This window comes from Hippocampus guttulatus, chromosome 17 (genome assembly GCF_054856545.1).
Source record: "Hippocampus guttulatus isolate MCC_2025c chromosome 17, RoL_Hgut_1.0, whole genome shotgun sequence".
NCBI classification, from domain to species: domain Eukaryota; kingdom Metazoa; phylum Chordata; class Actinopteri; order Syngnathiformes; family Syngnathidae; genus Hippocampus; species Hippocampus guttulatus.
Window position 1 is genome coordinate 575821 of NC_141277.1, and position 27976 is coordinate 603796.

Here is a 27976-nt window from a genome sequence, read left to right on the forward strand (position 1 = left end):
TATACAGCCACCTCCTTCCTCTGCCAATGACGGGTGAGCCTGGCTGGGCAAAGTCGCGGGGCGGAAGAGCCTCTTTGTTTTGACGGCTGAAGCGCTCTCGTGTCACAGCCAAAAGGTAAGCAGAGCTGCAGTGTTGTGTACACAGATAAGAGTATAATAATGTTGGGCTAAGTTGTTGACAGATATCAGCAGGCTACTTGCCTTGGGCCTGGACATGCTGAAGACCGCCGCATTCCTTCAGAAATGCCGTTCGGGTGGCTTGGTGATGAAACGCGGCACAATCGTTGGCAGCTCTGTTTCTTTGATTCAGCGCTCATTACACTATGCCACTTTACATTACTTTGCCCAAATATGACACTTTTTTTTCCTTCAAATCTTTCAAAGTATTCATACTTGTACGATTACAAAAAACAATTCTCAAAAATATGTCCTGTCATTTTTCTTTTTATTTCAAAAAATGCATACATCTCAAATTTAAATCGACTTTTTACTTTGAAACTCCAAAATGACATTTAGTCAGTATCAGCATTTTAATTCAAATACGTTTGACGACAAGCCCTTAAAGTCGCGAGGTGTTTCTCAGGCGTTTTTTTTTTTGGCAATAAATCAACTGACTATAAAAGGCAATGCCAGCGAAAAAAAATTGTCGAGGGAAGAAAAAACGTTTGGCAAAAAAAAAAAAAAAAAAAAGGTGGATTTAACAAGCTTTAGTTACTTGACAAATAGTTCAAAAATATTGCCAGTTTTGAAAGAATGATTTCTTCAATTCACTCAAAGGTTTCACCACAGAAGGTGAAAAGCAAAGTACCTGAAAGTGACGAAGCCTGGGCTAAACCCTCAGCCGCGCCGTCGTCTTTGTATTGCTGCTTGGCGGCTCGCCGTCGCCCTCCCGGGTCCTACGAGAGAACAGCGTACCGCCGTCAAGTCCTCGCACCAATGGCTAATTCGGCTGATGTCGTTTGTAAAAAGCGAGCCCCCCCGAGTTGGATGATTGAATAAGCAAGCAAAAAAAAAAAAAAAACCAAAACATGACGACAGTAAAGGCTTCATCATGATCCCAGCCGTTCACTTGGCCGCTGTAAACAAGCCGAGTGGGTGTGGCAAAAACGGTGAGCGAGTACCATAAATGCGTCGAAAGCATGTAAACATTGCGGGGACGTGATGGCGGCAGTGAAAAGTGGCGCCCACAATTGAGCTGCGTTCCAGTGACGTCCCCAGTTGCATCTGAGCCGCAATCGACAACCTCCGTGGTGTATCTGAGCGGCAGTCGAGCGGCAATCGAGTCCCCCCCCCCTCCTCCCCAGGTGCACCAGAGGTGCAATCGAGTTGCTTCGCCGGTGCATCCGAACTGCGATCGAACGGACCCCCCGGGTGTGCGCGAGGTACCGTGGAGCCGCATCCCAGGTGCGCTTGAGTTGCGACCCCCCCCCCCCCGAGTGCATCCGAGCTGCAATCCAAGTGCATTCAAGGCGCGGGCGAGGTGCACACGTGCCGCAACTCGATCGGCATCGGAGCACCGCTGGGTCGGCCGGCCTTAGCTGCACTCCAGCAGCTTGGCGAGAGCGTCGCGCAGCTCGCTCAGCTCCGAGATCTTGCCGTCGAGCAGCTGCAGCAGCGAGCGCAGACTCTGGCGGAAGACTTCGCGCTCCCGCAGGTTGGCGTTCAGGCGCCGCTCCAGCTCGCCCAGCTGCACCTCCAGCGCCTCGTTGCGACGCTCCACTTCCTGGGAAAAGAAGAACAACCCCAAAAACATCAAATGGCAACTTTTGGGACGGAGCAGGGAAGGAATCCAGATTCTTTGACAATCCGACTTTTGCCGCGTCACGGTATTGGATATAGATCGGTAATTCAGCTGTGCCGTTTTATTTTGAAAGTGTACAGGGAGTCGACCCACAACGGTTAAAAGTAAAAAATGAAAAGGAAGTCAACCGCTTTCGGGAAGGCCGTGTACTGGAAGCCCGCTCGCTCTTTGCTTTGAATATGAACAAAAGTGAACCACTTAAGTTAGAACCTGGAAAGGAAGTCGACCGTTTTGGTGACGTCATGAACAAGCATTGAAGTTAAAAGCAGGACAGGAAGTGGGCCGTTTTTGGGGTGGAAGCTGCCATTCCCACGCTCACCTGTAGCTTGTGCGCGAGCGAGTCTCTTTGGGACTGAAACCGGTTGGCACTCTGCGCCTCTGCTTTGAGACACTCCAACTCCTGTCGCCAGAGACAAAGAGTGGCTCGAGCCGAGGTTCCGGTTCAAAAGTCGAGGGGCGATGGCGGCGGCGAACGTACGTCCTCCTTGGCCTTCAGCGCCGCCTCCGTCTCCTCGATGGTGCGGTTCAGCTCCGTTTTTGCCGATCTGGCCGCCGCGCTCTGGCCGCTCACGCACTCCAGCTCCGTCACCTTCGACGCCCGCCAATTAAAACGTCACGAGAAAAACAAAAACGGCGACGCCGAATACAACAGCGGCAACAATGTGGCAATTGTGCAAGCGGGTCGTGAATCGGCCCGCGGCTTCTCAAATTTTTGGGGTCCAATGGGATGTGAATACTTTGGAGGAAAAAAAAGTCCGAATGTGATCCTCCCGCCCCCCCTTTTGCGCGCGCGCCTACCCGTTTGTGGAGCCGCTCCGCTTCCTCCTGGTAGGCGGCCAGCTGCTGCTTCCACTGCTTAACGTTGGCCGTGGATTCCAGCAGCGCTGCCGTCAGCTTCGCGTTGTTGCCCTTCAACGCCGTCAACTCCACCTCCAAGTGCTTCCCGATGCTGGAGGAACTACGGCCGTTGGGAAAGAGGCCCCCGCCCCCTTAATGGGCGCTCGGCGATCAGAATGTGCCATTACGAACCCCATTTCGGGGTGCGTCGCGATATTTGCGGCGGGGTGCGCTCCCTATCCGCAGCTGTACAATTTGATGCGGCGCCAAAAGTGACGTTGCCTGCGTTTGGTCGGGTGTGAACTCGGCGGGTGAATTTGACGTGCCGTCACCTGTGCGAGAAGGGAAGTGCGTTGTGGGAGGGTTCGGCTCGGGCCCCTGCGGGCTGAGGGCTGTCCGCCGCTGCTCTCTCGTCTTCTGCGCCGTTCATGCTCTCGGGCGTCGGCGGTGACGGCAAAGGGCGGCTAGGGGACGCCTGAACAACAATCGTTCACGCCTTCAAAAATAGACATGTGCAAATACATGATTGACACACAGAAGTGGCGACAGCGGGGGCCCCTTCACCGCGGGTGCACACGGCCTCAAAAAGAGCACAGAGGTTCGTCCGAGGGAACGCGAGTGCGAGTATCAGAGAGTGACGAGGCCGGTCCGCCACATAGGACGCGATGGCGAGGGTTTGGGGACGTCATGTTTGTAAGAGTGAGGAGAAAGGGGCCACCACGGAGGGGGCTTCACGTCACATTTACCTTCTTGGACGCGGGCATCACGCTCCTTCGGACAGTGCCGCCCTGCGGAGTTGTCGGGCAGAACAGAGGCGGGGGGGTTACGCTGAGGGAAGTTGAAGGCTAGCTTAGTTGCCGGATTGGCCGGTAGCTCAATTGCGCGCGGTTGGTAAATTAATGACAAAATCACTTCTCTGAAGAGTTTGCCGACTGAACGATTTTAGTGGGCAGTCAAGTTTTTTCAGCGTGCGGCTTTACTCTTCGACAACAGACAATTAGACCAGCTCATAGGTGAAGATTTGACGTTCAAATTGTTGAATGTCTTGAAATGTGGATGTCATGTGTTTTGACTGAACAAAATCCACCTGCGGGGGTGCGCCGGTGAGCTCCACCTTCTCTTGCGACTTCTCCTTGGCAAGTCGCGCCGCCTCCTTGAACTCGGCAAACTTTTCCGCAAACTGGGAAAAAAAAAAAGAGAACCATCCAACGGGTCGCGCCATACTCGCGGTGAAAACTAACACAGCATTCAAAAACCTTGCTCAAGTGGCCCTCGCACGAGAAGCCCAGCCCGTAGACGGTGTTGGCGCGGCTGTCGGCCCACTGGCCGAACTTCTGCGAGGTCTTGGTGAAGGTCATGTTGGGGGTGATGGTGCTGTTGATGACGGCCTGGGGAAGGTTTGACTTCATTCCCAAACACATTTCGCTCTAACTTCAGCAACTACGCGATTAGGCGCCGACATTGAGTGACAACAGACCTTGGCTCCGTCCAGGCTGATGATGCGGTAAACGTTCCTGGTGCTGTCAAAAAAGTAAGAGACGGTGACGGCGTGTTTGCTGGTGGAAAGCCAGTTCTTCTTGGTGGTCGGGTCGATCTGGAAGATGTGCGCCCGCGTGCTGAAGATGGGCTGCTCACTGCACGGGGACAGACGCGGGTGACTTTTCAAATAATACACGGAATAATGTGAGGGCGTAACTGTTGCCGTTGACCATGTGGGGTCGCCATCCTCACGTCGCACGCTAAAATATTGGTGACTTTGAGTGTGTGGGGCTTAAAAGGCGGGGCCTAATAATGATGTGACAAGCAGTGTCATGTTTCCAGCACGGCCCGGATCCAAAACGACCGTGGGTTTTCCATGTTGCCATTGTTCAAAGTTAATCCCTTTTCGTCGCCCAAAATGAAAAGCGACAACGCGATCGGGGAGCCACAGGAATTTGTTGTGGCAAAAGACGTTTTCAAAAGAAGCTGTTCCCGGTCACAGTATCACCATCGTAAGAACCTTCCTGTGATTCGGAGTGAATGATTCTATCAATAAAAGCTGTGCACGTGATGGGCTCCTCCCCAGCGTAATTCTAAATAATCTGACTGCAAAACACGCAGCCGTTTTGGCAGCCGTAAAGCGGCATGACTGATTTAGATGCTGCGTCGCCATGACAACGAGGCAACAGGCCACGTGACCGCATCTCTCTCACTCTCTCTCGCCTTCCCACAAAAACTCACTCAGCCAGTCTGATGTGATCCGCTATTAGGAGGTGGACTCGTTTAGATGTTATGTACAGTTTAAAAGATGTTATCATGGTAATGTAAACCATGTATGTTTTTCCCCAGACAATATTTTGAAGATAAATGACATTTTATGATTACGAGAATACAAAAATTAAACTTGTGGGAGGTACAACCCCAGCGTTAAAAGGAGGTCCACTGAATTGGTCAGAAAAAGAACCAAACTACTGACTTTTAGAAAAAAACTCAAAAAACAGTCGTGCCAGTGCGGTTCCATCCACACCCCGAACGGCGACAGCGTGTTGCCGAATTGACACGCGACATGATGCTTCAGTCAGTCTGTGTGAGTGGATTTATTGACAGCTGCTGTCCTCGCGAGCGGCTTTAATCTCCCGTGAGTGTTTATTAGCGAGCCAGCGGTGGCTACCCAGCTAGGCTAGGCTAGTAACGGCTATCAGTGCTGCCGCTGGTGAGCGAGCGTAGACGAGCTGACAAGTGACGCGCAGGACTGTGCCGAGGAGCGCGAAAACAAACCCCGCTGGCGCTTTGGCTTTAGCACCGCACGGCAAATATCAAGCGCAGAACACGTACCCCATGGTTGCTGGTGTAGTCGGTCCCCAAGACGCTTTCCTCCAGCCGCCCGCCCGCCCGCCCTCGCTGGTCCTCTCGCTCCTGTCCGCGCTCTCACGATTCACTCCGACATGGCTTGACGCGTTGGCGGCCGTCGGTGCACGCGTGCCCGAAGTGGCATGATGATGATTACCGCGAACGCTCTGCCTCCGCCGCCCGGCTAGCACTCGGCTCGACTCATGAAAGCTCCGCTCGGCTCGAAGCAATTAAAACTCACTTTTGTTACGAATTGTTGCGAAATGCGCTCAAGCGAGGTTATTATTAGTATTGCTTTTTTTTTATGTTTTGTTATTGTAAAATCCCCGTGTAAACTATTATACATCGTTCGTTGCTAGCTTTATGGTTAGTGGGTTCCATAAAGTGGGGAGACGTACGACAGTGGCGTCATCACGTAAAACCCTACATATCACGCGATTGGCTGAATGTTACGAGGGGGAGGAGGGAACTTGATAGACATGTGTCCAGGGTTTGATTTATCAACGCTAACATTTTAATATATCGATTCGCGTATAAATGTTGCCACTCATATAAAAGCTTCATTAAAATTATGTACAAAGCAGCATATATCATTATCGACCACTTCTACGTTTGCTACTTAGTCAGTGTGCTTTGTTTCATGTTCCAAAACTGGACATGAGTTCCAAATATCGACAAAGCCTTGTTTGCCCTCCGATAAATAGTTCGTTTTCTCAACCCCGCCTTGAACCATGCCTGCATCTCCAGTGGATTTAAACACAAATTCCTGTACATGAATTCACTGCGAAAGGTCTTTATCTAGCTCAGGAAATCGGATTTTCTCAAATTCACACTTTTTAGTTATTGATAAACATAACCATTCAAAATCTTTGCAGTCCAAGGGTGGCGAGGGTCCCAACACATGGAGCCCACCTGGGAAATTAAGTTACTATGGTAGCCTAGTAGTGTCACATGTCATAATATTATGCTGTAAAAATACGTGTGCGTGAATGAAATCATATCAAATCGATTTTATTTGATATCGCAAAAAAATGTGCCAAAAGGATTTGACAAAGCGACGAAATAACCCAAACCCTCTCCTGCCTTCGCTTCATGTAAACAACCCCTGGGAGAGGAGGAGGCGGCGAGCTGGGCTGTAGCGTTCACCACCACCGAGCTCGCGCTAAAAGTTAGCTACTCGCAATGGAGCATGCCTCCCCCAGCCCGCCACGTTGCTGCGCCAAAGACGACGAGGAGGAGGAGGACGAAGACGACGACGACGATCCCCCGGACACTTCAAGTGACGACGACTGCTTGGACGACGTGTTCGGCGACCTGGCGGCGCTGCCGGTAGAGGTTAGCGAGCGAAGACCGACGTGTTTACGGTGCCGGTGAGCAAAATTATCACACTGACTGAAGCTAAGCTAATGGACCCCAGGCCCCCAGCCCAGCAGTGCAAAGACGCCATTGGCCAGTTTTTTGTTTTTGTTTTTTTAAAGGAGGGTGAAATGCTCGCTCCAAACAAGGGAAACCCATCCGACCATGTGTTTGCTCTAGTCGTGAAACTCACGAGAAGAAATGGCGGCTAGTTGAATGATTTTTTTCCTCCTCTCATCATGTAGTCGCCCTGAGAAGGTGTGTCTGTGTCCCTTTCTACCCGCACAACCTCTGGACGTGTCCACATGTCTCTACATCGTTCAACACCCTGCAGAGGTGAGCCCCTGTTTTCGGTGTATTTACACCCCGAATTCTAATGCCTGGTGAGTATGATGTACAGGTATTTAAATCGTTTTTTTTTTATACTCTATTTTCAAGCCATTATTGGACTCTCAGAGATTGTTTCTGTGCGCCAGTAGGTGTTGCTGTTTTGGTGAGCAACATGCAGTGGTGCTTTGCATGAAATTTGTTTAAAATGATATGTCCTTGTATAGATCTCGTTCCATGTGTGCCTTGCTTTCAGGAGAGCCGAGTTCTTCGCACAGTACCTCTTCTCGCCGCATGTTTACCGCCAGGAAAGTGCAACGTCATAATCGGGAGGCGCTTTAACGAGGCAAAGTAAGCAGCACCCACTCGAACCCCTGATGTGCTGGAGCTTATCACAGCTGACCTCGGATGGAGGGCGGGGTACACCCTGATCTGACCCTCTGCACTGTGAGGCTGACGTGCGAGGCAGTTGCCCACCGTGTCGCCAAGAAAAATATCAGAATTATATTTTGATATTTTATTTTTCCTTGGGCCCATACCATAGCTTCTGTTTTTCTTCTTTCCCTCTCTCTCTCTCTCTCTCAGGAACCCGGAGCTGGCCAAAGTGTGCCGGGACAGCCGGACTCTGATCCTGTACCCGGGCCCCAACTCCCAGAACCTGGAGGAGTTGGTACAGTTGCCAGAAGAGGGCGCCAAGACGCATAACATCATCCTTATCGATGGCACCTGGAGCCAGGCCAAGAACATTTTTCTCAAAAACAGCATGCTGCAACTTCCCCAGCAGGTGGGTGGAGTCAATGCGATAACAATTAGGCTGCCTTTGGAATCACTCCACCGCATTGTGCCCTAAATAGTAAGTTTGCCCTTGTAGAGTGTTGTGATGCTGAGTGGATATAGGTTTTAACCCTTATTTCGTGTCCTTAGTGCATCCCAATTTATAAAAACATACACCACTAACACACATCGAATGTAAAGCGTTAACTTTTTTCTTCACTTCAATTGGCATTGTGCTGCTCCTTCTGGTGTGCGCGCCCTGGCCGCCTGGGGGTCGCATGATAAGGACAAACGGTATATGGAGACGGTCTCAGTGGTCAATGCACGTTTGTTTCCACCAGGTGCAGCTCAACCGAAGTCTTTCGAGTCAGTATGTGATCCGCACGCAGCCCACCAACATCTGCCTGTCCACGCTGGAGTGCGCTGCCGTCGCTCTGTCCGTACTGGAGTGCAATGATATTTTCCAAGAGGTACGGTACAACACAAATAGGGATGGACCATAAGTTCGAGTAGATATGTCTTAGTAGATTATTATTATTGCACAGGACAAGCTTTGGTGACATTTTGGGGTGAAGGAACATTGTTGAAATGAGGGGAGAAGCTAACCTTGCCTGCAAGCTGATTTCTCGCTGTATTTGTGAGTTGTGCTGCTGCAACAAAAGCTTTTCTCGGTTGACAATCCGCTCGAATCGAAAAATCTACCTTGGCTTATTGAAGACCCTTTATCTGCATATTGACATTGCAAAAAGGTCTAAAACAAAAAAAAATTGCAAGTTACAAACACTCAAAACCAAATGGCAAATGATACAGTTTGGATTCTAAGGAGCCTGTGTTCTTCCCGTGTTGTACCGCAGGTACTGCTGAGGCCACTGAAGGCCCTGTGCACCTTCCAGCTGGAGCACGGCGCCCAGGTGCACCACAGCAAGGAACACCTGCTGAAGAACGGCATGTACGACAAAACCATGCCCAAGAACAAGCGCAAGATCAAGAGGCTGGAGAAGCTAGTGACCGACCGCAACTGCTTGCTGAGATGACCACGTGCGAACCAGCGTTGACAGGCTATAACAATAATCTTTTTTTTGCTCACTTTTACAGGGACACTTTCTTTCCTGGGATTTCTTCTTTAATTGGTGTTGATTTATTGAATGCGAATAAATTTGTGTTTTAATTGCACTTCCAAACATTCTTGCTTGTATTGTATTCTTGCTTATAGAGCACATTAATCAAAACAAGAATAAATAGTGTAAATTCACCGGACTGTGAATAAATGCTAGTTTTCGGCCGTAGTCCCAAGGAAGGTTTCTTAATATAAACATAACAAACAGCTAACATAAGATAACAAAATAATATTACATAACAGGGATTTTCATTAACTTCAATGTAAAAGATGCCTTGAGATACGAGTGTTTTGGGTTACGATAGTAGTCACGAATTAAACTCAAATCAAGGCACTACTTTATATCTGTTGAACGACGGCTGCTCTGACAGGTCGGCATTCATGATCCTTGCCTGTGGAGAGACAGCCTGGGCGAGATGCTGAGAGCCGGAAGTTGTAGTTTGGCGATGGAGGGAGGGCTTGGGGAGCCCTGCTCCAACTGGCACGCATGCAAAGTAGATGAGTGTCTCCAAAATCAACAGAGATCAAGTTGGAACGAGGATTATGAGGAAAAAAGTATTGCCGAGGTGGTACGCGCGCCCAATGTTCGTCTCAGTCACGGGTGGAAGGATATTCAACTCGCTCCTTTGAGGGGCGTGCCTACAGCCAAGCTAAGCTAGGAGGGTCAGTCGTCAGCACATCCCTCTTGTGGACGGTAATAAAACCAAAAGACCAAGGATGCCGTCACATTGTGCTGCATATGCATACATTTGCGGACAATTACGACAAGGAAGCTGGGAATAACCGTCCTTATTTTAACATGTTTTAATTTTGTCTTTGAATTCAAACATTATGCATTGATAGCACACGTTTTGACACTGAAAAAGTAAACTTTATGAACATCGGCAAAAAATGTCCATGTGTTTCCGTTGATGGGAACGTCGCCCCTGCCAACATGACCGCCACGTAGGCACACGGGTCACGTCGGTCTGCTACGAAGTACTTAATGTGTGGCCTGGAACCACATAAATGAACGTATTGATACGTTTACATTTGTAATGCCTGGATAAATCTGATAAGAAAACGATCCTGTGAATTTCTGTGTATATGGATTTTATATCGACGAGTTGACGTGCAGTTAGTGATATTTTTCCTTTTAAGAGAGCCGCGCGTGCGCCTCACTCGTCAGCCGAGGGCTCCGCGTTCCGCCATCTTTGTCGGCTGCCCCATTGTTCGCTCCGTGGCTTGTATTCTCCCCCGCCCCCAGTCTCGGCGGTATTATCGTCTTCGTACTGCGCCACAAAAACACTAGCGGACACGGTGTCACTGGCAGCTGCTCGCGACGGTCGTGGACTTGTCCTCCGCCCGGCGTTTGCAACTCGGTCTTGGCCAACAAGTTTGAAACAGGATGGACGATGAGCAGCCCAAAACCCTGTGAGTGTGCTTCGGTTGTCTTGTTAGCTTAGCTCACTTGTGTTGCTCACGTAACATGGAGCTAACGTGCTAACGTAACCAATCAGCCGACGGACTCCAAACCCATACTGACGCTTATTAAAATGACACAATAGGCATAAATAACGTTGCTTCTTTTAAATTATTTTCTGAATTAATGGAGAGAAAAGGCACGCTTTTATTACAGCAGTATGGACAATGTAATGCGCTGACAAGCTAATTTCAAGAAGCGACCAATTAAAAATCGAGCATTTTGGGCCTTGATATTCATTTTTTGGGTCCACATCTCCTTATTGTTTGCTCCTTCATGTATTCGCATCGCATTTTGATTCTTTTACATAAAGGGGGCCAAGCGATACTCACGATGAAAACCGGTTGTCTGGACTGTATTTCCTGGTTTAAGATTAGCTCGGTGCTATTTTAAAAGCTAGCAGCTCGAGGTAAGTTCAGGTCAAATTAGAAGCATAGAGTACATATCGGCTCGTTATTCGCGGGGGATAGGGACCAAGAGCCGCCGCGAATGGCAAAGTTTCTCAAAAAAATAGGCGGCACCCTTAAAATGTTGTCTGTATTCATGTGTACATACTCAAGTATCACTAAACCATTGACAATCGAAAACTCTTCCTATAACACCACCCTTTTACATAAATGGGTTATAGATCATTTTGTCACTATTTCACAACCTTCAAAATAAGCCAAAACCCTCCTGGCTCTTATTTGCCCCAAATCCTCTGGCACTTTTTCATACTATCCCATTTAGAAACCTTCACCGCCTCGCACACAGCGTGAAAGGACTCTATACAACACCCGGGGTCTCGAAAATATTTTTTTTCAGTCTTTCAACGTGCCCCATTAACGTGTAATCCATTAAAAAAAGTCTATGTTTCCATCTGTCATTTCCCCCTCTTGTTTGCTTGTGCACAGGTACGTGGGAAACCTGTCGCGAGATGTGACGGAAGCCCTTATCCTGGAGTTATTTGGCCAGATCGGACCCTGCAAGAGTTGTAAAATGATCGTAGATGTGAGTCCCTTGTTTTTTTGTTTTGTTTTTCCCCCCCCCTCTCCCCTTTCATGTAGCTTATTCTGTTTGTCAAATCCAGTCCAGGAGATCAAGTGTGGACTAGCTTTCGCGCGGTGATAGTGCGTATTTCCTCAAAAAGTGACTCTACCTGACACCATACTCCAACATATCGCAAGGATACGTTGTCCTCTTAAATAAACAGTACACTTCGAATAGACTCCTTTTTTCCCTCAGGAAAAAAATATCATGTTAACTTTTCTGATTGACTCTCGTCTGTACAAATAGCTTATGTACGGATTAGCTGCTGTTCGCACCTTTTGCAATTGAGTAAATACAGGCCCAGAACATTATTTACTCAAAGTAATGTTTCTTTGTTCATTAATTTATGCCGGTGACTTAAAGTGACAGGCAGAGAAATTCCCTGCAGTTCTGCTAGATGCGAGGTGGTACAATTACCCAGTGTATCTATCCACTGCAGCCCAAACAAGGGCCAAGTTGCGTCACTAAACACGCAGACCGGCCGACACGTTCGCCAGGTACGAGCCGCCCAACACACACTCTCATTCGCTGATGTCCACATTACTCACCAGGCCAGGCCCGACCTTTTAAAGTCTTAGACACGCAAAGTCACAGAGGCGCTGTCGTGTGGACAAAAATAATACCTGCAACTCATATGCATATTACTGTGTTTAATAATGCAAAACAAAAAAATTCCCCGATTATTCATTGGGGTAATTGATTCGGAAAGTGTATTTGTATTTTTTTGTCTCTCTGGTCCATTCCAGACGGCGGGTCACGATCCCTACTGCTTTGTGGAATTCTATGAGCATAGACACGCCATGGCCACCATTGCGGCCATGAACGGTCGGAAAATTATGGGTAAGGTAAGCGATCTTATCCCCTTTGGCGTGAGCCTCTCGGACCGGGCTGGGTGTGCCATTCTTGACGAGTAACCCCCTCCCAACCCGACCCCAAAAAAAGAGAAAATATTTTCAACCTTAAAGGCCCCAAGTGTTTTATTGTATTGGGTGAAGGCGAAAGGATGATGATCCTCTCCTGCCTCTTTGACTGGTCTGTGTGTTGTCTTTTATTTCTTTGCTGTACCACCTTCTTTCCATTAGCCGGCACACTTGTAGCAAGACAAACATTCAGTTGAAAATATTCTATTCCTCAACAGGTATTGAAGGAGCGTTTGAGGAGTAGAACAAGTTCGTAAAATTCACTTGTTTGTAAGTCCCTTGTTATTTGGACCTTACTTCCTTCAGTTTTTTGCTCCCAAATTTTTTGACTGCCATTTTTCCTGATTTATGAGGGTGTGACATCTTGATAGCCCATTCTTAAATTCTTACTGTGTGCTTAGTTTATGAAAAGGTACGTACAATTTATTATTAAAAAACTAATAATCTGCAGTGGTGTGTAATGATGCAGAACAGAAGCCACCACGTTAATAACAACAACCTCAAAATCAGCAAATTGAAGTAAGAGTGGTTTGTGACAAGTGGCCTAATCAGAACATAAGCGCTCTGCGCCTCCTTGATCACGTCTCATAGGCTTTCTCTTGCCATGTTGTGTCTCTTCGCAGGAAGTCAAGGTCAACTGGGCCACCACGCCGACCAGCCAAAAGAAGGACACGAGCAGTACGTGCCAATAAACACCATAACTAAGAGAGCAAAGTTGTCTTCATGGATCGCCATCAAAATGAGTCGATGTGAAAAAGACAATCGAGCGATCGCCAAGACACGAAAAGTGTTTTCACTCGTGGAGGCGACACTTCATGCGCTACACTTTGTACGCTCAAGCTAAAGCTAATCTGTTCGTTCAAAAAGCTTGCTGCGGGTCCTCTCTACCTTATGGCTTTGATACGATCATGTTTTAAACACTGCAGCGAATCTTCACACAGCCTAGCTTGCAAATCTTGGGCGGAGAACATGTATGGGCGGTGTTATGGAAATTAGCCCCGCGGTTCCGTCAAAACTCAGAACGGCTGGCTCGCAGTCATGTTCAGAACTAAGCAGCTAACAAAAGATTGACACGGTTTAATTGAACACGCGATAGGTGAGCTGGCACTCCACTCCACCCACCCCCTGCAAACTCTTCCCTCCTTAGTTGATGCGTTTGTATGCGTTGTAAATGCGACAATGCTGAAAACATGTTTTAGGTCACTTCCACGTCTTTGTCGGAGATCTGAGTCCTGAGATCACCACAGACGACATCAAGGCGGCTTTCGGTCCCTTTGGGAAAATATCGTAAGTGAATAGTGTTATGCTTTCTTTTTTTTTTTGGTCTCCCTAGCTTCATGCTAGACCTCAATGCTGCCTGACTTGTGGCACCACACTGAAGGTGCGACGCTCTTAAATTAAATTTGCCGCCTTGTTACTCTGTGTGCATCATTTGTCTGCAGGGATTGTCGGGTGGTGAAGGACATGGCCACCGGCAAGTCCAAAGGCTACGGCTTTGTGTCCTTCTTCAACAAATGGGTGAGCGCTTCGTCTCGTCACGTCGCTTCTTGCCGCGGGTGGGATGCGGGGCCGCCGGCTTGACGTTTTGTTGTTGTTGTTGTGCTCAGGATGCGGAGAACGCCATCCAGCAGATGGGAGGACAGTGGCTGGGAGGAAGGCAGATCAGGACGAACTGGGCCACACGGAAGCCCACACCCAAAACCACCAATGAGAGTAAGTCTTGCAAGAACTACAGAAATGCCATTTTTGAGGAAAATGTCCGTGAATGCTGAAAAGCTGACGAGGGACTGAAATATTGTGGAATTGGATATTGAAGTGTATGTCGCGATTTGGTGAATTTGTCAAATGTCTTTTGCATCTATTGGCAATCTAGTCATGGAAGATGCATAATCCTGAAAAAAATGTGTCCAAAAACTCTCTCTCCAAGATGCATCTGAAAGCACTGAACTCGATGAAGTTGAAATGTTTTGAGTGTGTTCAGGAACGTGGAAGGATTTGCTCAGTTTTCTTCATGTGGACTCATGAACACAATGTGGGAATTTGGGCAACGTGAAAGAGTGCCATCAATGTCCAGAATTTATTGAACATTTTAAATTTGGAATTGCTGCGAGGGTTTCGGATCAATGTGGAAAGAGTCGAAACTCCTCGAATGCAAATGCAACTTTGGCACCTTAAAGCTGAAAATGGACGTGCGTCTCACAGAATAGGTGCTTTGATTTTCGGGCATCTGCTTCTGACGAACATTTCTCTTTTGTTTTTGTTTTTTCTATTAAATGAAAAAAAATTTTTTTTCGTTGCCCCGGGGTCCATGTTTGGACAATTCCAATGAATTGGAATCGCTAAATGTGTCAGAAAACTTGACCCAGGGGCACAGGGAATGTTTTTAAGTGACATTGTACCATTCCAAACTCATGAAAGTAGAAAACGAACATCAGCGCCTTGTTGTGTCTGGCAGCGAGCAGCACGAAGCAGCTGTCCTTCGACGAGGTGGTCAACCAGTCCAGTCTCAGTAACTGCACCGTCTACTGCGGCGGAGTCACGGCAGGTCTCACTGGTAAGGATGTAGTACGAGAAATGTGGTGAGCGCGGTGACCTTTGCAAAGTCGTCACGCCAACACAGTTCAGCGCAGATTGTTTCAGGAGACACCTGGGAACAGTTTTAAAACGGGGGCCGGGGGGAGACCACCCACCTTTGAGTTGAGATCAACATTCAAATGCTTGTTTCTTCACAGAGCAAATCATGAGACAGACCTTCTCGCCTTTTGGACAAATCATGGAAATCCGCGTTTTCCCGGACAAGGGCTACTCGTTTGTGAGGTCAGTTTTGAAGCCATGAAGGCTTACCCATTTTTGAGGCGCTGCTTTTACTCACAACGCGGCTGTGGTCAGCTGAGCGCAGTCAGCGGCGCCATATGCAGCCGCGTGGTCGCTATTGGTCTTCAGATTTTGCCAGTGTAGGATTGTCACCTCCGTTTGGTCGAGCAGTTTATTCAAGCTCGTATAAAAGCTAATTCTATTGATGAGCATCATGTGCGGGAGGTTGGGTTGTGTTGAATAATTGTAGCTTCAGAGCGCATGAGGGATTTATGAAGAAGTGCTTTGCCGCCATCTTGTGGCATTGATAGGCAGCGACGGCTGCCCCAAAGCCGTTCTAGCGTCTGGTGACATTTGATCAAGAGCGAGACCTGACTGTGTCTAGGTTCAACTCGCACGAGGCGGCCGCCCACGCCATCGTCTCCGTCAACGGCACGTCGGTGGAGGGCTTTGTGGTCAAGTGCTACTGGGGCAAGGAGACCACGGACATGGTCAACCCCATCCAACAGGTCCAGTTGCCTCAGAGCACAGTGAGCTTTGCGGCGCAGCCCTACAACCAGTGGGGGCAGTGGTACGGCAACACGCAGCAGATCGGCCAGTACGTGCCCAACGGCTGGCAGGTACCCAGCTATGGCGTCTACGGGCAGAGCTGGGATCAGCAGTGCTACAAGTGAGTGTTTGCGGGCCGCTTTTCCTCATCGCAGAATTAATTGCCCGAGGAAAGGGGAGAAAAAACACACCGCAATTTCAACAAAAAAGAAGAGTCCAGTTTGTTGGGCGTCAACTTTTTCAGATCAACAGGAAGTGGAAAACTGATCTAGATAACCATAAAGAATCAACACTTTTTGGGGAGGGGGGGTGTCAGGATTTTTGATAACAGTAATTTGAGCAGTTATGCTGTTAGGCTAACGATGTGCGTGTTTTAATTTTGAGTATGCTTGTAGCGTTTTTACCCAGATACCAAAATAAAGTCAAATCTGTAACAGTAAAATGTTGCAGTATCGAATATTAAAAAATAACCTCAATTTAGACACATTTGTACATTGGACATAAAATACACACAACTCCTAAATATTGTGATAGAGGTGGTCATAAAACGGCTTCCTTGTTCTTGACTCGGCATGACTCAGACTTGATCTTAGTTTTACTGTGTTTGTGTTTTCTACTGTCTTCGTTCTTAATTGTTTATTGTTGTATGTATGATATTTGCTCCATGTACAGCACTTTGTATACCGCGGTGGTTGTTTTCAAGTGCTCCAGAAATCCAGTTGAGTTGAGACTTGTGTCCGAAACATGAAGGCCCCCTCCATTTGTGCTTGTGTTCAGTCCTCTCCCTTCCGCCGCCGGGTGGACCGGCGTAGGCGCCGTCAGCAACGGCGGCATGGTGGAACCCGGCCAGGGCGTCAACGGCACCATGCTCGCCAACCAGGCTGGCTTTCACACCCACTGATCTCGCCCGCTGGACGCCACTCATTACACTCTGGTTAGGGACATCGGTTCGGCAATATTTTCTCTTTCTCTCCCCCAACGCCCCCCCCCCCCCTTTTTTTTTTTTTTAATTGACTTGGTTTGGTTTGGAGAAAAAAAGCGCGCACCCCACGTCTTTTCCGCCATCACCGGCTATCATGTACATGACAAGCTGAGCACAGCTACCATTTAGATCAGCAAAAGGCGATGTTGGTTCAGGTATTTGCCGTCGCCAGGTTTTGTTTGCAGAGCCAAAGAGATTTTTTTTTCTGCTCCCCACCCGCTCCCTTTCCCCCGATCCGTGTTGTCTCGTCCCTCCCCTGTTAGTCCTGGCCAGTTCTCAGGGTGCTGAAGTCATTCTGTGAAATGTAGGAAATCACTGAGGAAGAAGCAAAGAATACGGACTGAGTAACGTGTGCATGAACTGATACTTTGACACACAAGTCGGGCTCTTATTACACCCTTTCCGCTTCCCCCACCCGCTCCTACACCCCTCTCGATCCGACAGAAGGACGACACCGTTTTTAATTTTGTCATTTTTCCACCTTTCTCGGCTTGATTAAAGAGCTTTTTGCCTTTCTTTTGTTGTTAATTTTGGGTGACTTGACTGCGCAGTCACACCGCGATTTTGTTTCGGAAGCATAGAGCGGCTGCCTACTTTATTTTTTATCTTTTAAATTGGATTTTCAACTTCTCGCAGGGAAAACAACTGCCACGCTTGTCTTTACTTACCAGGCAGACAAATATTGCACAACTACTTTAAAAAAAAAATCACTCAATTTGAAGTGTTTTTGTTTTGTTTTGCATTCCACCTTGTTTTGTAACATCATTTTGGAAGTCTTATTGTAAATAACTGAGCGCTCTGTTCAATTGTATCTGTATAAAGACATGATGTTCATTCGGGACACTTGTATGCGTGAATATGTGAGTATGCATATGACGGTATGAATGTGAGTTGATGTGGTGAGTACAGTAGAATGTTTTATGGCAGTCGCTGTCTGAAATGTGAGTGCGATTTGAAAATGAGTGCCCGAACGAGACTGAATTTGGGATTGTCTGCACATGAGTGTGTCAATGCGTGTGCGATTGTAAGCGAGCGTGAATTTGCATGTGTAAACGAATTTGAGAGCGAAAGTGAATTTGTGACTAAATAAGTGTGGAAATGTGAGTGCGAAAGTATGCGAAAACGAATCCTGTGAGTAAATTTGCCTCTGTGTGGGTGAAAATATGGGAGACAAATTGAATTTGTGTCGATGACACTGTTGCTGAGTCGGAATCAATCCCGCGCACAAGTCAGGCGTTGTGTACCGCTACACTATCAGCGACTCGGTGTGTATGTCAAAACGTGTGAGGCCTCACGTGTGTTTTGGAGCTGTGAGTAAGCACATATGCGAATAAAAACGGCTGCGCGTGTATTTTCCGGTTGCCGAGCACGGAAAATGACTCGCCGCCATCCTTGGACAATTTGCTATACAGAAGCCAAGCAAAAGAATCGGCTGGTGGTTTAGCTAAACAATGTTTACAAGCTGTATTTTTGCGATGAACGGTGTGACGGGGGTGGGATAATAAATCTGTTGCCCGTCTTTTGATATTTACTACACATCCCAGGATGCCTCCCTCCAGGAGTCACCGCCCACATTTTTTCACGTGACTCCCTCGGACCAATCCGAAGTGTCGTTACAGGCGCAATGCGGCTGTTGCGATGTAAGGAGCAATGGCGACGGACGAACGTATCCGGAGGCAGAAATGGAGCCCCGCTTGACCAAAGGGAACCTTCACAGGTACCTGACGCGATATTTAGTCATAGTCACCTGAAGTGCTTGCACTTATAGTAAGACAATATAACGACCCAAGACTTGTTTTATTCAAGTAGCTCCGAATTACGCCAAGACTTTGGACTAACGCACGTCTGCCCCGCAATTTCTCTGGTTCGGGTTTCGAAACTCAGGAGTGTTGTACGTGCTTGCATGACGGTGAAAGTATGCTCCCGCGAGCGATGGCGCTACACCGGGGGTACTATAGCCCCGTCAGAAATCGCGAAGCCCCCTTTAAGCTCTTCCAGCATTCTGTTTGATATCGTAACATCGATTTTACAATTATTATCTCAGTCTGGGATGGCGTCTCACGCCCATCGTTTACCAAATCAAAGTGAAAGAAAGAGGGCAAAGGTGTATTTTAATTGATGCCACGGGGTGGAGGAAAAGGACTCCAGTACCCTTTTCCCAGTCGGGCCCACAGTTCGGAGGTTGTCCGAATGGACCTCCTCCAATGTGCCACCAAGTGGTGCCAAAGCACCGCTCTTATTGCTTGGCGTTGAGCTCAAAACAGAGGACGTGAGTTTCAGAGGAAAATAGAGGACCGTTTCAAAAACAAACAGACTCAGCAACTGTCAGCCTGTGAAAATGGGGGGCGGGGGTGTGCTGCATCATGATTCGGGAGTAGGGGATGAGTGAATGGTACTAAACACAGCCTAGACGTGTTTTATTTTGAAAACCGTACACGCTAAATAATCCAATCATTTGCCTCTTGACCAGTCAGACAATGGAAAGCGTGTCACCCCCCGTCATCCCACCGTTGTCCGCGCCCCCGCTAGCTGCCAAACAGGGGGACGCCCGCACCAAGGCGGCGGGGCCCGCCTCAACCCCGGCCTTCCTCTCCAACCTCGGGAGGGCCACCCTGCGCGGCATCCGCAAGTGTCCCCGCTGCGGCGTCTACAACGGCACCCGGGGACTCAGCTGCAAGAACAAGGCATGCGGGATATCGCTCCGGAACGCCACCTCGGGGACCAAGGGGGGGCGGAAGGGCTCCGTGGATGCGGTCCGAGTGATCATCGACAGTGAGGGGCGAGACGGGAGGGAGCGGGATGACGACGGAGCGAGCGGCATTCAGGTTGGTTGCACATGTATATAACGTAGCTTCCTGTGGACGGACGAACCCGCACGTTGAATTCATTGATTGATTTTAATTCCATACTAATTCCATACGCTGCTTTTGCTGTGTGGTTGCTGTTCCGTTTCGCACGAGGATAAATCTCAATGCCGATCTCCGAGATGTCATTTCGGTCGTTTTACATCGAACGCAGGTGTTCTCCGTGTGCCACCGAGGACGAGGATGCGCCCGGCTAGGCTTTGTGGAGCTGTCGCCCACCGACGCCGCCATCTCCACGGGCGAGCGGGACCCCCTGCTGTCTCAGATCAACATGGGCCGCTGCTTCGTGCCGGCCTGCGGGCAGGGTTCAAAGTCGGAGCGGTCCAAGTCCGGCTCGCCCGATGCCCTTTGCGTCCACATCAAGACCGCCATCGAGTGTCGCCGCTCCGCCGTCCCTCTCAGCGTCAAGAGCTCGGCCCTGGAGGCGTTGACAGCCTCCATGCGCGCCAAAGAGGAGCTGTGGAGCCTGGCCACCGAGTCCCCGGGCCCCCTGGTGCAGCGAGTGTCCAGCGACACGCTGGTGGTCAAGTGCCGGCCGGATGCCGCGCACCCCCTGGGCCTTCTGCACCTGACCGTCGGCGGTGGCGCCGGACCGTCCGAGGCGGCGAAAGGCGCCAGGAGGACTCGGGAGGCTGTCGTCACACAGCGGCAAGCGGCCTTTCACTGCACCTGCCGCCCGCGGAGAGTCGAGACGACGTGCGCCACCGCCGACTTGGACCCTTTGCGCCCCTGCCTGCACTTCTATGCCTGCGTCTGCGCCTTCGCCAGCGATGAAAAACTGGCGTGCGAATTCGCCACCTTTATCAACCCCGCAACAACTGGTACGAGTCGTCATCTGATGGGGTCGCAGGGTTCCAAAGAGATGGAAAGTTTCCTTTCAGTTTCCATGTGAAGTTAAGCTTGGGAATATTCCGAGTCTGAAACTGTCCCCGTTGATTACGGAAATGATCTCCGTCACTCGCCAGGCCGAGGCACGCCTTTTGAATCTGTACCCAGAACGAGATGATGGCAACCCCAAGCGGACAAATGCGCGTTCTTGCGTTTAATATTGCAAGGTCCTCAATGGTGTCTGATGAATCCGCTAAATCGATAAGAGCCTTTCACGGCCGTGTCTTTCAGGCATTCTACCTACCCCAACCGGCAGAGTCCTCGTTCCCTGCGAGAGGCCCCCTCCTCTTCCCACGGAAGTGATCAAATACCCTCACAAAGCCAAGAAGCCGCGCCCGGACGAAGCTCTTTCGGGTACTAGTCCAAATCATTTAAGGCTTCTTCTTCCTCCTGTGACTTGTTCCTGGTCATTGAACCGCCGTGGCCCAGGTGGCGGTCAGGTGGCGGACGAGGCCTCCGTGTCCATGAGTTTCTGCCAGTGGTTGGCCAGCGTCACAGAGAGGATCCAGCAGACGATGCACTACCAGTTTGACGGTAGGCAAGCAAATTTCCACAGCTCGCCCCGTGGTCCAGTTGCATTTAGGATGCTAAGTCGCTCCTGTAGTGTTAAAGACGCGGTCGAGTGAATTTCTTTCGAAATGCATGACTGAAGACAAGGTGAAGGGAGGTGCTCATTGACTCCGGTAGGAGTTGCCCTGTCACTACTCTACAAGAACTTGAGCGATTACATTTGCATCAGCGCTTACCCCTGCCGCATTGTAACATGCGGTTAGCGAGCTAGCTAGCAATGCCGAGAAGTCACTGAATGGCTTGGGGTCTGAATACATGGAGGAAATGCGAAGTGAATACAAACCCACTCGGGGTTCCGCAAACGCAGGTTTCAAAGCAAACATGGTGAAGTGGCATTTAGCTGTTCTGCCGCCCGCAAATAGAATACAGAAGTGATTTCAGCCCAAAGTATAAATGCCTCTTCAGCCAAGTTCACAAAATAGGCCCTCGTCACATTCCTTTGGTTCAGTAACGGTAGTTTCGGACCATTTTTTTTTTCTTTCCCCGCAGGGAAACCCGAGCCTCTGGTGTACTACATTCCGCAGCACTACTTCAATGCCCTGCAGGCTCGCCTGTCGCCGGGCTCCAAGAGGCGGCTGCCCAACTTCACCACAGGTGGGGACCACACGGTCTGCCTTTTTCACCAGGCTAATCGCTAATTGATGTCGGCCCACAATCCCTGACGTCTCGGTGTCCGCTTCAGTGCTGGTGAGGAATGATGGCGTCCCTCAGGGCTCCTTCTCCAAGTACACCTGGCATATCACCAACGTCGCGCAGGTCAAACGCATCTTTGACACCCCTGAGGTAAACAACCCCCCAAATGTGCTCTCCCTTCCTGGCGTCCGATGTCCGCATCGCCGTCGTCTGTCCGCCAGTTGCAGTTGGAGCTCACTCAGAGTTTCGTTCGCAACGTGGATGGTTCCTACTCCCGCTTTCACTGTCCCGAACCTCCGCCTGAACCCGAGCCGCCGGATGGCATCAGGGCGGATAGGACGCTAGCCATTCGTCCCATGGAGCTCCGGACCTTCCTCAAAGTTGGTGAGTGCCTCGTATTCTAATTAGCATTAAGCGTTAGCGCCCCAAGCACGCGTTCGAGCGGGTTTTTCATCTCCGGGCCATACCAGGGCCCACCTCGGATGACCCAGATGACCCCAGCCCTTTTGTCATCGAGTGGACCCCCGAAGTGCTCCCACGCTGTCACATGGGCGAGCTGAGGATCCTCTTCCAGTTTGGACATCAGCAGAGCGGACAGCAATCGGAATGTGCCGCGAAAGACGATCACGGCACCACAGGACTCGTCAAAAGTGAGCCAACATCATCAAATTAAATTAAAAGATGACGATAAGAGATTAATAAATATATGCACTTTGGGCTTCAACCAGAAAATATTTCACGAATAAATCTGTCCATTATTTTGCTGATTCATCTGTGAATCGGATTTTCAAAAACAGGTTTTAATTTCCATCACTTATTAGAAAACAGGACATTGTTTCCAAGTGACATTGCAGGAAATGCACAAACATAGATGATGATTCAATTACTTTTTTTTGGGGGGGGGGTCCAATGCAATCAATAGTTTGATCATTTTAAGTGTGTGGGAGAGCTAACATGATGAAAACAAAATTGCATTAAATGGTCTCTTGATGTTCGGAATAGGTCTGGAATGCATCTCCCGCAATGAACGGGCTCAATCGAATATTCTGGGGAGGGGAGAATGATGATGGTAGTTTCAAGCCGCTGTCCTCCACTGTCAATCATGCACTTTTAACTGACTGATGCTAGATGCTTGCTTCATCCATCCCAAATGGCAGACAATCGATGGCGCCCCCCAGGTCCTCCCTTCCGCCTTCTCCTCCTTTGCACATGTGGGGAAAAAAAGAGAAGGATTTGTTTAAAATGGTACCCAAATAATAATCATTGTTAAACTTACATTGATGGATTGGTTGCTACTTTGCATTTCAGACTCCACTTATTTCAAGAGTACAACAGTTGAATAAATACTTCTACTACTTCTACTTAACATTTTTTTTTGGGGGGGGGGGTCGCAAATCAGGAGCTCTGTAGGTTTGTAAATGTAGCAAATTGTATTTTGTCAAATAAATCTAAAATATGATTCCCTCTCTGTCATCTAATTTTCATGCCAGATTCCTCTCAGGAGGGCGACTTGTGGGCCCACACACACACTGACTCCATTGTGTGTGTGTGCGTGTGTGTGTGTGTGTGTGTGTGTGTGTGTGAAGAATAAATCATCTCCAAAGGACATGGGAAGATTTTATCAAGCGTCTTTTTGTTTCCTCATAGGTAATCTGAGCCATATCAGTCAATTTGAGCGGTTAAAGCTCCTTCATGCTCCGAGACTGAAAGAAAAATAGTTTAGAAAAAAAAACAACTCTGTGTGATATATTCCAGACCGACCTGCGACAGGTGAACATCTGATGCAGTTGCACTTTTATCCCACTCAGATTGTCCCAGTTATGTCTGACAAAAGAACCGGACAGATGTGGGCAGTTATGTTTCGCAACCGTCACGAAGCTGTCATCAGGCCGCCACCACACACACACACAAAACGTGGCTCACCGAAAAGGGTAATCGTGCAACATTACACACATCAGCAATCCTGTCTTGGAACCCTGCGTTGAAAATCTCAGCATATCTTTGAACTCTTACCCCGGTTGGAGGTCCTACCTTTGAAACACTAACTCTGTTTTCAACCTTTTGTTCTGTCTTGAAAAGCCCATTTCAGGGTTGTTTCACAATTCATGAACAAGAAACCCAATAAAGTATTTATCATTTTACTTCATTTGAACTCTTGACGATTTGAATCTGGCCTACGAAACGGATGTTGAAAATACTGTATTATTGACGGTGCTGCCCTCTAGTGGACATTTTGGTCAATCACATCGACGTGGCCCAAAAAGCAGAAGAAAGGATGGTTTTCTTAGTGTTGTTTTTAATCGTAATTAGAACTTATGAAAACTACGAGAATTGGTGAATGAAATGACGAGGAATGCAGTCACGCAGTTATTTTTTGTATCAAAAGGAGGCAATTTCTTCCTCCAGCGCTCCCGGCTACGCGCCCCATTTCCCGGCCTCTTCCCCGACTCCTCCCCGGTTCCTCCTCCTCCATCTAGCCACTTTTCCCACAATCTCTCCCCTCTGTGCAAAGGCCCTGGACCCGCGGGTCATCTCGTATGCCTCCTCGCGGGGGTGGCCGGCGGCGGGGGAGGAGGGGGCGAACGACACGGCGGTGATGGGCGAGCCGGCCGAGCGACCGTTGACTCCGCCGTGCCGGACGACGGAGTGCCGACGCGGGAGGAGGTGAGTTCGGGCCAGCTGGAGCTCACTTCACTTCCTTTCGGTTATTACGAAGCGTTGGATGAAAAATGTATTCCAAGTTGTATTCAAGTGCTTCTTGCGTGACTTTGTTTGACTGTGTGGCAGTTACGAAGCAGACAACGAAGGTCCGCTTGGCCGGAGGAGGCTCTCTCACCTCCGACTTCGACAGCCGGAGGGAAAAAAGTCGCCGTCCGCCCAGGTGCGTTCCCATACTTCCTGCTTTTCCAGCAACCACCAGCCGAGCTCCAGTTCCCGAGGCGGTACCTTCAGGAACATTCGGAATTTAAGAAACAGTGTCACCCCGCTTGCTCCGCGGATGTGTTTTCAATTTGGAAAATATGTACAGTATATATTTCAACATATTGTGTGTTTTTTGAGGAGTGCCAACCCGTTTTTTCACAGAAAACGCTTATGGATCTATCTCCCACTTTTGTCTTTGGATTTAAAAAAGTGAATAAGCGGGGTTTTCCATCAGTAATGGGGGAGAGTTCCCCACAAAAAAAGTGGACAAAGATAGTCTGTCTGTCTCCATGTGTTGCTGCACCACATGATGAGCTCCATTCTTAACAATGAAAACAAATAAATGCGATGACTGCCCGGAGACGGCTGGGATAGGCTCCAGCACCCCCCGCGACCCTAGTGAGGATCGAGCGGTTCGGAAAATGGATTATGCTTGATGTGTATTCCAGTTTTCTGGTTTCTTCCAGCTGTCCAAGACGAACGTGCAGTTTCACAAGTTGTTCAAGGAAGTGAGCCGAGACGAAGCGCTCGCACAAAGTATGTCCGCCGGCGCGGTGAAGAAACTGCTTGTTTTCCGAATGTGACTTTTTCTCCCCGGCCGCCCATCCACCCACCCTTTTTTTTTTTTTGTTGATAGGCTACACATGCGCCCTGCAGAGAGACATCTTGTATCAGGGCAAAATGTTTGTCTCACCAAACTGGATCTGCTTCCACTCCAAAGTCTTTGGCAGGGATACAAAGGTATGACGTACTCTCTTGGCAGGTGGCCGGCTCTGAAAAACTGAAAAACTCCTCCGTAGATCGCCATCCGTACGGCGTCTGTGACATTCATCAAGAAGACGAAAACAGCACTGCTGGTGCCCAACGCCCTGGTGATCGAAAGCACACGGGAGCAGGTAATGCCACCGATTGTGAAAATGTACCAATCTGGAGGATGCACCTGAATCCTGAAAAAAAACAAAAACAAAAGAAAGACCTCGCAGATTCCAGGAGTGAAGCGGGCTCGAGCACAGTTTGAACGGCCACAGTCCAAATTCATCTTAACTTGAGCCCACGTTGTGTTTTTCCAGCATGTCTTTGTGTCCTTCCTGTCTCGTAACACCACTTACAAGTTCCTGAGGTCCGTTTGCATTCATCTGGAGGTCAGTCCAAACAAACGCATTCCCGAAGTGATTCCGTGGAGCCCAAAGAAGCCCCACTCTAATATTTCAGTCGCTCATATGTCCGAAATGAGCCGCACGGGTTTCGGTTTTTGGGTTAGCATTTGTTGTGCGGCGGCTCGAGTCATCCGGTGAACAATTTAGTTAAAAAAAAAAAGAAGAAACAATTCCATTCAAACAAACGCAGTCAGAAGGATTTGGATGAACAAAATCCCGCACATGCTAACTGTAACATGCGACAACCTTGTAGCTGGAGAAGACATGCAGCGGCCACGTGGCCTCCGCCTGCGAGGACGGCTTTGGACTCAAGCTCCTGCCATCTCTTCCTCTGGTCTGGAATGTTGTCATTTTCTTTCATTCCATTTTTGTGCCGTAGCGCGTGTCGAAAGCAAGGTCCTTGTTCTCAGCAGTGGGCCCATTGTATAAATATTCCTGCGCGCGCTCGGCAGGACTTCGGTCGCACATTCTCAGAGCTGGACGGCGTGGTGCGACAGAGGCGACGGGAAATGGAGGCGGAGAGTAGTAGCAGTTCTGGGCCGCAGACTCCCGATTGTGACAAAATGGACGGTGGGTGACGGGAACGTGCGTGAGGTTGCCGGTTTTCACCCACGCTCCTTGACAAAATGATAAATTGTTCCACGGATGGGCAACTGGTGGCCACCAATCTCTCTCTATATTCATTTACGTCCCTTCATTTGTTGTTGGATCGTGGGTCTTTTTGTACATGCGTTGAGAACTGCGTGACTGCGTTCAACTCTGTCCGTCTCTCCCTCACTCTGCATTTCATCGAGCAGAATTCGCAGGCCTCCCCCACTCGTTTCTGAGCAGGGAGGTGTCGGTGCACGCGGACGTCCACCTGCCGCCGGGCCAAAAGAGCCGAGGCAACAACGGTACCGTCGCGCTCATTGGTCTTTCCGTCTCGCGTGGTTCATCTCGTCAGTTATTCGTGACAAATTGCCGCCTTGGAACAATTCATGATGAGAAATCACCCAGTCACAAAAGTCCACGGCACATCTTATTCATTTGTTTTGTTTTTTTTTAATGACAAAAAGCTGGCATTTGAGCAGGGGTGTGTAGACTTCTTATAGCCGCCGTAAAGAGTGCCATCCCTTCTCTAGCCCAGAATTTGACAACGGACAAAGCCGGGCCTCACCCGACCTCGCTCTCCGTGCTGCTAATCTATTTGCTCCTGTGAGTAGTCTGTTGACCACGTGCCACGCCGGATGAAATTTGTTGTCGAGGCTGTTTTGAGATGTTTGCCTATCCTCCAAAAACAGAGTCGGCGTCCTGCTCATGTCCTCGTGTTACATGGCTTTCAAGATGGCGGCCCTCCAGCATCGCTTGGATGCCATGATGTCCGCCAGGGATCGTTTGCACGGAGGGTATGAGGAGAATTTTTTTGAAAAGACAGTTTGAAATGCTTCAATTGCCAAGAATACGATTTTTCGGTATTGCGTGAAATACGAACAAAACGCCAATCTCTTTGCAGAAACACGGTGACGGCCCAGGATGCCGCGATCGTTGGCGAACTCTCCGCTAGCCTGATTAAGCTTGAAAAGGTTTGTGCAGATTTTCAGCGGTGGGCACGTCAGTCCCTCCGTCATCAAATGTTGTTTTGGCATCGCACTGCTACTCTTTCTGTGCTTAGATTCAGGGAAACCTCCAGAGGATTCTGGATGAAACCTAAAAAAATATATGACCAATGATCTCCTCCACTCAGGACTCTGTGACTCCAGTGTGCGCTGAATATTGATCACCTGTAGTATTCATGCCCTCAAAAAAATAAATAAATAAATAAAGGGCCCCCATTGGAAGCACTCCGGAGCTTCTACTGTTTTTATGTACCGTACCTTTAAAAAATGGTCCTGAAATGATTTTTATGGAAATGACATATTTTTAAATACTTGTCCACGTTATTTCATATGCATTTTCACAGCTACATTTCTTGTCCAAAGGTCCAGTCTGTCATTTCTGAATATGTGCCCATTGTGAATGCTATATTTTTAAAAGAATTTAAGTTAGAGTGCAACTTTACACGTGTTGTGTGTAAATACATTATGTTCCGCGCTCAACTTTTTGTCCATTAAAAGCGTTTCACAAGGGTGCGTGTGGTGTTTATATTAAGAATGTAAGCATCCCTCA

General features: G+C 48.8%; 5 protein-coding genes across 17 annotated transcripts; 4 read left to right on the plus strand and 1 right to left on the minus strand.

The window, feature by feature from the left end:
• Nucleotides 1-428: 428 nt before the first annotated feature.
• homer1 (homer scaffold protein 1) lies at nucleotides 429-5877 on the minus strand. 3 transcript variants are annotated; one of them, XM_086134371.1, is made up of 10 exons: nucleotides 5453-5877; nucleotides 4116-4158; nucleotides 3895-4026; nucleotides 3726-3818; nucleotides 3385-3426; nucleotides 2971-3113; nucleotides 2600-2759; nucleotides 2280-2390; nucleotides 2121-2201; nucleotides 429-1723 (listed from the first exon to the last, which is right to left on the minus strand). In XM_086134371.1, exons 1-10 carry the CDS (start codon nucleotides 5455-5457, stop codon nucleotides 1535-1537), a joined length of 999 nt encoding a protein of 332 aa, XP_085990497.1. In that variant the 5' UTR covers nucleotides 5458-5877; the 3' UTR covers nucleotides 429-1534. The 3 variants fall into 3 exon arrangements, with proteins under 3 accessions (XP_085990497.1, XP_085990495.1, XP_085990496.1); XM_086134369.1 differs by having other exon boundaries at nucleotides 4116-4272; nucleotides 5453-5876; XM_086134370.1 differs by lacking the exon at nucleotides 3385-3426 and having other exon boundaries at nucleotides 4116-4272; nucleotides 5453-5850.
• On the plus strand, nucleotides 5851-9109 carry dtwd2 (DTW motif tRNA-uridine aminocarboxypropyltransferase 2). 4 transcript variants are annotated; one of them, XR_015103419.1, is made up of 7 exons: nucleotides 5851-6837; nucleotides 7069-7159; nucleotides 7407-7501; nucleotides 7736-7934; nucleotides 8266-8394; nucleotides 8470-8561; nucleotides 8779-8928. XR_015103419.1 is itself a non-coding variant. In XM_086134372.1 (6 exons), the coding sequence occupies exons 1-6, from the start codon at nucleotides 6650-6652 to the stop codon at nucleotides 8956-8958; spliced, it is 882 nt and encodes a 293-aa protein (XP_085990498.1). In that variant the 5' UTR covers nucleotides 5851-6649; the 3' UTR covers nucleotides 8959-9109. The 4 variants fall into 4 exon arrangements, 3 of the variants coding, with proteins under 3 accessions (XP_085990498.1, XP_085990499.1, XP_085990500.1); XM_086134372.1 differs by lacking the exon at nucleotides 8470-8561 and having other exon boundaries at nucleotides 8779-9109; XM_086134373.1 differs by lacking the exon at nucleotides 8470-8561 and having other exon boundaries at nucleotides 6652-6802; nucleotides 7069-7316; nucleotides 8779-9109.
• Nucleotides 9110-10221: 1112 nt separating this feature from the next.
• LOC147191324 (cytotoxic granule associated RNA binding protein TIA1-like) lies at nucleotides 10222-17636 on the plus strand. Its single transcript, XM_086134368.1, has 11 exons — nucleotides 10222-10454; nucleotides 11397-11493; nucleotides 12279-12377; nucleotides 13076-13130; nucleotides 13652-13739; nucleotides 13895-13970; nucleotides 14060-14165; nucleotides 14908-15006; nucleotides 15185-15269; nucleotides 15652-15936; nucleotides 16593-17636. Exons 1-11 carry the CDS (start codon nucleotides 10429-10431, stop codon nucleotides 16714-16716), a joined length of 1140 nt encoding a protein of 379 aa, XP_085990494.1. The 5' UTR covers nucleotides 10222-10428; the 3' UTR covers nucleotides 16717-17636.
• A 768-nt stretch (nucleotides 17637-18404) lies between these two features.
• Nucleotides 18405-23684, plus strand: c17h2orf42 (chromosome 17 C2orf42 homolog). 6 transcript variants are annotated; one of them, XM_086134358.1, is made up of 10 exons: nucleotides 18405-18514; nucleotides 19272-19622; nucleotides 19816-20482; nucleotides 20781-20903; nucleotides 20979-21083; nucleotides 21609-21713; nucleotides 21802-21902; nucleotides 21974-22136; nucleotides 22223-22402; nucleotides 23243-23358. In XM_086134358.1, the coding sequence occupies exons 1-10, from the start codon at nucleotides 18422-18424 to the stop codon at nucleotides 23341-23343; spliced, it is 1989 nt and encodes a 662-aa protein (XP_085990484.1). In that variant the 5' UTR covers nucleotides 18405-18421; the 3' UTR covers nucleotides 23344-23358. The 6 variants fall into 6 exon arrangements, with proteins under 6 accessions (XP_085990484.1, XP_085990483.1, XP_085990486.1 ...); XM_086134357.1 differs by having other exon boundaries at nucleotides 20781-21083; XM_086134360.1 differs by lacking the exon at nucleotides 23243-23358 and adding an exon at nucleotides 23561-23684 and having other exon boundaries at nucleotides 18406-18514; nucleotides 20781-21083.
• LOC147191326 (GRAM domain-containing protein 2B-like) lies at nucleotides 23600-27939 on the plus strand. 3 transcript variants are annotated; one of them, XM_086134365.1, is made up of 14 exons: nucleotides 23600-23683; nucleotides 24265-24416; nucleotides 24540-24633; nucleotides 25124-25211; nucleotides 25312-25415; nucleotides 25475-25570; nucleotides 25745-25816; nucleotides 26085-26165; nucleotides 26242-26401; nucleotides 26629-26724; nucleotides 26953-27025; nucleotides 27112-27216; nucleotides 27324-27393; nucleotides 27483-27939. In XM_086134365.1, the coding sequence occupies exons 1-14, from the start codon at nucleotides 23609-23611 to the stop codon at nucleotides 27519-27521; spliced, it is 1305 nt and encodes a 434-aa protein (XP_085990491.1). In that variant the 5' UTR covers nucleotides 23600-23608; the 3' UTR covers nucleotides 27522-27939. The 3 variants fall into 3 exon arrangements, with proteins under 3 accessions (XP_085990491.1, XP_085990492.1, XP_085990493.1); XM_086134366.1 differs by having other exon boundaries at nucleotides 23601-23683; nucleotides 26284-26401; XM_086134367.1 differs by having other exon boundaries at nucleotides 23604-23683; nucleotides 25142-25211; nucleotides 26284-26401.
• The last annotated feature ends 37 nt before the right edge of the window (nucleotides 27940-27976 follow it).